Source organism: Poecilia latipinna, unplaced genomic scaffold, assembly GCF_001443285.1.
Source record: "Poecilia latipinna isolate Pla-1442-1.1 unplaced genomic scaffold, P_latipinna-1.0 Scaffold3895, whole genome shotgun sequence".
NCBI classification, from domain to species: domain Eukaryota; kingdom Metazoa; phylum Chordata; class Actinopteri; order Cyprinodontiformes; family Poeciliidae; genus Poecilia; species Poecilia latipinna.
Window position 1 is genome coordinate 26,601 of NW_015116511.1, and position 8,191 is coordinate 34,791.

An 8,191-nucleotide genomic window follows, 5' to 3' on the forward strand; every position below is an offset into this window, starting at 1 on the left:
TGGCTCTCCTTCCTTACGGCTCATGTACAGTCTCAGGGTGCTGGATTTGGGGTGGAACCCTCCATGCATGGTTAGTAGCTTCCGAGTCTTAACATCCGTGGTCTTTATCTCTTCCATTGGCCAGCTAATTATTCCTGCAGGGTATCTGATTACTGGTAAGGCATAGCTGTTTATCGCATGGATCTTGTTCTTGCCATTGAGCTGGCTTCTCAGGACTTGCCTTATTCGTTGGAGGTATTTGGCTGTGGCTCTTTCCTTGTGACCTCATTGAGATTGCCATTTGCTTGTGGTATTCCCAGGTACTTGTACCTGTCCTCAATGTCTGCTATTGTTCCTTCTGGGAGTGAGACCCCTTCTGTGTGGACGACCTTCCCTCTCTTTGTAACCATCCGGCCACACTTCTCTAGTCCGAATGACATCCCAATGTCAGTGCTGTAGATCCTGGTGGTGTGGATCAGTGAGTCGATGTCTCGCTCGCTCTTGGCGTACAGCTTGATGTCATCCATGTAGAGGAGGTGACTGATTGTGGCCCCATTCAACAAGACTGGCTATGGATATATAGTTTTCAGGGGTGAAAACTACTTTCACCTCTTCCTATGATGAGGAATAACTTTGGACTTGTTGTCACCAGGGCCCCACTCTGGAGCCAGGCCTGGAGGTGGGGCACGATGGCGAACGCCTGATGGCCAGACTTTTACCCTTGGAGTCTGGCCGGACTCAGCCCGAAGAGGACACATGGATCCCCCCTCCCATGGGCCCAGCATCCGTGAGAGGGGCCAAAGGGGTCGGATGCAGTGTGGGATGGGTGGCGGTCGAGAGAGGGGACATTGGCAGTCTGATCCTCGGCTGCAGAAGCTGGCTCTTGCGACATGGAATATCACCTCACCTCTGTGGTGGGGAAGGAGCCGGAGATAGTGTGTGAGGCTGAGAAGTTCCGGCTAGAAATAGTCGGTCTCGCCTCGAAGTATGGATCTGGTTCTCGAAACTGTCTCCTTGAGAGGGGCTGGATGTACTTCCACTCTGGAGTTGCCCACGGTGAGAGGCGCCAGCCAGGAGTGGGTGTACTTGTTGCTCCCCATCTTGGTGCCTATACGTTGGGGTTTACCCCGGTGAATGAGAGGGTAGCCTCCCTCCGCCTACGGGTGGGGGGACAGGTTCTAACTGTTGTTTGTGCTTACGGGCCAAACAACAGTTCAGATTACCCACCCTTCTTGGATTCCTTAGAGGGGGTACTGGAGAGTGCCCCTCCTGGGGACTCCCTTGTTCTGCTGGGGGACTTCAACGCTCACGTGGGTAATGACAGTGAGACCTGGAGGGGCGTGGTTGGGAGGAACGGCCCCCCCGGACCGAACTCGAGTGGTGTTCTGTTGTTGGACTTCTGTGCTCGTCATGGATTGTCCATAGCAAACACCATGTTCAGGCATAAGGGTGTCCTTATGCCTGAACATGGCATACTTGGCACCAGGACACCCTAGGCCACAGTTCGATGATCGACTTTGTTATTGTATCATCGGGTCTGCGGCGGCATGTCTTGGACACTCGGGTGAAGAGAGGTACAGAGCTGTCCACTGACCACTACCTGGTGGTGAGTTGGCTCCGGTGATGGGGGAAGATGCTGGTCAGACCTGGCAGGCCCAAACGTGTTGTGAGGGTCTGCTGGGAACATCTGGCCAAGTCCCCTGTGAGGCGGAGCTTTATCTCCCATCTTCGGCAGAACTTCAAACACGTTTCGGGGGAAGTTGGAGACATTGAGTCTGAGTGGACCATATTCCATGCCTCCATTGCCGAGGCGGCTTATCGGAGCTGCGGCCACAAGGTTGTCGGTGCCTGTCGAGGTGGCAACCCTCGAACTCGTTGGAGGATGAGATCTGCCCGGAGTGTCTTAAGGCTCTGGATGGTCCCCCTGTTCAAAAATTGGGACCGGACAGTGTTTTCCAATTACAGGGGGTCACACTCTTAAGCCTCCCTGGCAAGGTCTATTCAGGGGTTCTGGAGAGGAGGGTCCGTCGGATAGTTGAACCTCAGATTCACGAAGAGCAATGTGGTTTTCGTCCTGGTCGTGGAACACTGGACCAGCTCTACACCCTCAGCAGGTCCTGGAGGGTGCATGGGAGTTCGCCCAACCAGTCTACATGTGTTTTGTGGACTTGGAGAAGGCGTTCGACCGTGTCCCCCGGGGTGTCCTGTGGGGGGTTCTCCGGGAGTATGGGGTACCGGGCCCTTTGATACGGGCTGTATGACCGGTGTCAGAGTCTGGTCCGCATTGCCGGCAGTAAGTCGGGCTCGTTTCCGGTGAGAGTTGGACTCCACCAAGGCTGCCCTTTGTCACCGATTCTGTTCATTACTTTCATGGACAAAATTTCTAGGCACAGCCGAGGTGTTGAGGGGATCCGTTTTGGTGGCCTTAGGATCGCATCTCTGCTTTTTGGGGATGTTGTGGTCCTATTGGCTTCATCAGGTCGTGATCTGCAGCTCTCGCTGGAGCGGTTCGCAGTCGAGTGTGAAGCAACCGGGATCAGTGCCTCCAAATCCAAGGCCATGATCTTGAGCCAGAAAAGGGTAGAGTGCCTTCTCCAGGCACTCTACCCTGGTAGGGGGGGACGCCCTGCCTCATGCGGAGGGGTTTAAGTATCTTGGGATCTTGTTCACGAATGAGGGAAGAAGGGAGCAGGACGTCGAGAGGTGGATTGGCGCAGCTTCTGCGGGCACTGTACCGGTCCATCGTGGTGAAGAGAGAGCAGAGTCAAACAGTGAAGCTCTCAATTTACCCGTCGATCTATGTTCCCACCCTCGTCTATGGTCATGAGCTTTGGGTCATGACTGAAAGAACGAGATCACGGATACAAGGCGCCGAAATGGGCTTTCTCAGCAGTGTGGCTGGACTCTCCCTTAGAGATAGAGTGAGAAGCTTGGTCATCCGGGAGGGACTCAGAGTAGAGCTGCTGCTCCTTCACGTCGAGAGGAGCCAGTGGAGGTGGCTCGGGCATCTGGGGCCCTCATGCATAAAGCGTTGCGTGCGCACAAAATATGTGCGGCGCCATATTTTACCCACAAGTCGGTATGTATAAAAATTAACTTTGTATCAAAGTGTGCGTAAATATGCGCACACTTTTTCGCTGGCGTGAAAATGTACGGCAGCCATCAAAATACTAAGCGTCAAAACTCATCTAAATACACTGAAACCTGACGACATTCAGTGTTTTTTAGACCAAGAAGCATCAAACCCGATGTTTTTTTCATGATTTTATTTTTGTATTGCTTAAAAGTAAACGATGAAACTGAACCGCATTTATCCCCATACAATAAAATAACACAAACACAAAATAAAGGAAATAAAAATTAAAGGATGTGAAAACCTCACTCAAATATAAATAGTAGTTTTCCTCAGTTTTTGTCTTGTAAAGATGTAACGCGTCAGTCTGTGTGCCGAAGCGCATGAAATGCATCTATGGGGTAATTTCATTCTCAATAAAAAAAGAAAAAAAAAGAAAAACCAAGGTTGGATCAGCAGATTAACTCCAAACAGGTTTGATTATTTTTAAGATGATTAAGGTGTGTAGACAATCCCGTATGTACGTAGCTGCGCAAAAATGTGCCGCATTGTGGAGCGTTTTGGCTCTGATGGAGAACATTGCCAATGGAAGGATTTAGAGGGAGCAATTGATGAGAGATATTATTTATCTTCTGTTGATGATGGTTTACTAGTGTTTATATTAATCCAGACTGATCATCCTGGAGCTCTGAGCAAAACTTAAAGGAGCCGTGCAGTACCGGTGCAACTGCAGTCATCGAGCCACCAGCTTTGTGAAAGCGCCTTTCTGAATAGAAAGCATCTTTATTCTGCAAATGTACAACTTATGCACATGATTCTACTATTTAGAATAAACATCCACATTCCCCACTCAAAGACTCTGTGACACGCTGTCTGTCTTTAAATCCCGGCTGAACACCCTATTGTTCAAACAGATATTTTCACCATCTCTTTATTTATTCATTTTAATTGGATTTTATTTGTTTTTCTTTAAAATGTATTATTTTTATTTTTGTGAGGTGACCTTACGTGTCCTAAAAACACCTTTAAAATAAAATACATTATTATAAATACTCATACTGCTACAAACAAGGACGTCGCCATGGTTACTGCTTCACGTGGTGGCAGACTTGAGGGTATTTATACTAATCTACATATGTATTTATGTGTGGCGACAGGCGGACCAGCAGCTGCGCTCTATTTCCTGTAAATTAGGATTTATAAAGGAAAGAGGCGCAGCCATGTGTGTGCGCACGGCTTTATGCATCCCATTTTTTTGGTGTGTCGCACTTTTCTAAATTTTTTCTGTACGCCCTGTTTTATTATGAAAACTGCGGATTCTTTCATGCATGAGGCTCCTGGTCAGGATGCCTCCTGGTCGCCTCCCTGGTGAGGTGTTCCGGGCACGTCCCATCGGGAGGAGGCCCCGGGGAAGACCCAAGACACGCTGGAAGGACTATGTTTCTTGGCTGGCCTGGGAACGCCTTGGGATTCCCCTGGAGGAGCTGGAACAAGTGGCTGGGGAGAGGGAAGTCTGGGCCTCCCTTCTTAAGCTGCTACCCCCGCGACCCGATCCCGGATAAGAGGGAGGCTGACTGGCTGGCTGGCTGGCTGGCTGTTTCTCAGTCTTCACAGTGAGGACTGCCATTATTCTTTAGTAGAGAAAACACATAAAGATGTAAGGGTTCTATTTTGGTGGCCAAACTACAATACTTAATGAATTTCTAAGCTGATGTTAATTAGACATTTGTTAATCAATTGGAACAAATTTCAATCTAATAAACCATTAATTGACAATGGTAAATTGATTAATTGTTTGCATTCGTGTTATGTACTACTGTTGCCTCCAGATAATCCTGAAAGATGTGGACTCGTTGCTTTACGTGGACACCGATGTTCTGTTTCTGCGGCCTATGGACGATATCTGGATGTTCCTCAAGTCCTTTAATGGGTCACAGCTGGCGGCCATGGCTCCAGAGCACGAGGTGTCCAAGATCGGCTGGTACAGCCGCTTCGCCCGGCACCCTTTCTATGGAGTGACAGGGGTCAACTCTGGCGTGATGCTGATGAACCTGACTAGGATCCGCAGAACACTGTTTAAGGTGAGCACCGAACACAGCCCCCCCCGTCACTCCACGCTGTGATAAACACACTAAAGTGGCCTGTAATTTCTTACCCCCTCCCCTGAGTGCTCAGAGTGGCTCTGAAAAAGACTTTCCATTTCACCACACAAACATCATGCCTCAGAGCTCAATTTAGCATCTCTACTGGCAGCACTTGGAAAGGAGAATACAAATGTCCAGCTGCTTTGATGACTTTCCTTCTCCTGCCCGTCTTGCTCTTGCAGAGTAGCCTGATTGCTGGTGGTCTGTTGTGGGAAGATCTTCTTCATCCGCTTCACCAGAAGTACAAGAACCACATAACATGGGGAGACCAGGACCTCCTCAATATTATCTTCCACTATAACCCAGGTGCAGTGTTTGTTTCACTTTATTCATCACATCTAATGTGAATAAAGAAACCACAACTACTCTGAAACGTTCTATATTAAAGGTTGAAAAGCATACCCTGCTCTGCTCACTAATCCTGTAGTGTCTTAAAGCGGTCCTTGTCATGGCGGTGGCTGCAGACCGAGTTTCTGCTGCAGCTGTCAGATGTGGGCATTAACTTCTCAGATGCAGCAGCAGTACGCTGGCTGCCAACCAACAAAGCCAAAAAAAGCTCCGCTCCGATGTCTTCAGATGAATCTTTTACATTTTTCTATAGACAAAAGTCCAGTTCTTTGCTCTGAAATCAGAAGCAACTTTTAGAGACTGAGATGTGAGACAAGAAAGATGATTTCTAGATTAATTCTAAAAAGAAAAGCATTTCAATTTGCTATTTTTTGGTGAAAGACTGCACCCTCTCTGTTTGTGCAATTGTACACAAAGGTTTTAAATCAGACGGATGGATCGGATCTCTTTTAGAAAACCTTAGAAACATCTTGAGGTTGCAAACATCTGCATTCTTACCCAGCATCTGTTACCTATTGTTCACCAACTCTTGAGCCAATGGATTGCAGCAACTGGAGGACATTTTACTTTGACGGAAACACTTTGTTCTACCTGCCTTGTGTGGTTGGCAGGGCATAGACACCGTGCAAAACACATAAAACTGATCAATTTTATGATCCTAGGTTTCTTTTACAGACAACGCTATCCCCAATTTCTCCATTTCCCCATTTCTATACAATTTTATTTAAACATGTCCTTGTTTGGTGTTTTTATTTTTTTACATAAATTGCATTTTAAAATAAATTTAAAAACAATACACAACCCACAGCCATACGCAAATAACAAAATTCTGGGAATCCTTGATAGCTCCTTCAAAACCGCTTATAACTGCCCCACTTTAATAGTTCAAACACCAAATATACCTTAATATTCATTGATATGCACAGTGGAAACTGTCTTAGAACTACCACAGAAGCTAACATCTACAGCTGAATTTTATGTTAGGCTAATTCAGTTAACTAGATTTGTTTGTTTTTTTAGCTTAATTGTACAGAATTATGTCACATTAAGGTGGAAATAGTTTTAAAATACAAAAAAGCAGGTTCTGTAGCAGGGCTGTTTACACCTTATTAAATGTCTTAAATCTGAACATGTGATGACATGTTCTTTTTTTTTCCTTCTGTTGCAGAGCATCTCTATATCTTTCCCTGCCAGTGGAACTACAGACCTGACCACTGCATGTATGGGAGTAACTGTAAAGGAGCTGAACAGGAAGGCGTGTCTATTCTCCATGGCAACCGTGGAGTATATCATGATGACAAGCAGCCTGCGTTTAAAGTAGTCTATGATGCAATACATAATGTAAGTACAGGGGGAAAAAATATATATATTTATATTTTTGGACAAAAATTTGTCTCAATATTATTGTATCAAACAAAAACTAATCTCAATTTAAAAAATAAGTTGTGGTCCAATTTTTGAACTGTAATGAAATTTTTTGTATTGTAATGGAATATTTTGTTTTAAAAGAAAAAAAATGTCTAAAAACCTTTTTTTTAATTTTGTCTCATGAAGAGAAAAAGTTATTTGCAAAATATAAACTTTTATGTGCGCATGTCAGAAATCTTTGGTTGCAATTCTCAAACTTTTGGTTTTGATGCTCCCTTTTTTTGGTTGAACTCAGAGTTTTCATTGTTAGAAACATGAACATTGTGGGCGGGGCCTAAAGACGAACAATGTAAGACGTGTCCCTATTGGTTAGCGCTGATTAAAGTGAAAAACTCTTACTCCCTCCCACCTCATAACTGATACCCAAACTGATACCCATACATACACTCTAACACTGAAACTTCGCTTCAGTGTTAGAGTGTATGTATCTTGTATTTAGTTATATTTTGAATTGTATTATTTTGAATGGCTTTTGCCGTGTTATGCTATGATATTAAATTAGTGTTCTTTTGTAGTTTGTTGGATCCATTAAGCTTTGTTGCTACAGGACTATCAGTAGGGACAGCTGCCAATCAGACAAGCCTCACATTAAACATATTTGATTCTTGCCAGTTTCCTAAGTTCATTATTCAGGGACAGAAATATGATAATTGATTAAGATGCTGTGGCAAAGTTGGTTTTGACAAGACAAATATAAACGAGCATGCATATGTGTTAACATTTTTTGCAAGAAAAATACAACAATTAACACCAACTTCCTGGAAGAAGTCTGAAACAGGTCTATATCTGAACTTTTTTTGCATCTGGAACACATTAGAACCAAATTATCAAATTTCCTTTATTTCATGTTATTTTAGCTTTGTTTTATGGAGTGAAAATAGTCTCAAAATATCTGTGTGTGTGTAAAAAGATTTGTGCGTGTGTAAAATGATTTGTGCGTGCGTAAAAGGATTTGTGCGTGTGTAAAAAGATTTGTGTGTGTGTAAAAATATCTGTGCGTGTGTAATGTTTACAAATCCAGTGATTTGTAAACCTTAAAAATAAAAACAAACCTTCTCCTACGCCTATACATGTTGAAAAAGTACACACAAATCACCTGGTACGCACACACAAAACTGCATTTACACACAGATCCGGTTACAATTGCACAACTATTTTTGAGACTCATTTCACGCTTCGGGGAAGCTCCCAGATTTGTGTGTAGATGGTGCGTTTACAT

General features: G+C 44.8%; 1 protein-coding gene across 2 annotated transcripts in view; it reads left to right on the forward strand.

The window, feature by feature from the left end:
* The window catches only part of gxylt2 (glucoside xylosyltransferase 2), a 25,784-nt gene extending 17,954 nt beyond the window's left edge, over positions 1-7,830 (forward strand). The window contains exons 3-5 of one of the 2 annotated variants that reach the window (XM_015024973.1): positions 4,882-5,133; positions 5,379-5,502; positions 6,713-7,830. In XM_015024973.1, coding sequence (XP_014880459.1) covers positions 4,882-5,133; positions 5,379-5,502; positions 6,713-7,005 — 669 coding nt within the window. In that variant the 3' untranslated portion in view covers positions 7,006-7,830. The remainder of the gene's footprint in view (positions 1-4,881; positions 5,134-5,378; positions 5,503-6,712) is intronic. The other variant, XM_015024972.1, reaches the window with a different exon arrangement.
* Positions 7,831-8,191: the final 361 nt, after the last annotated feature.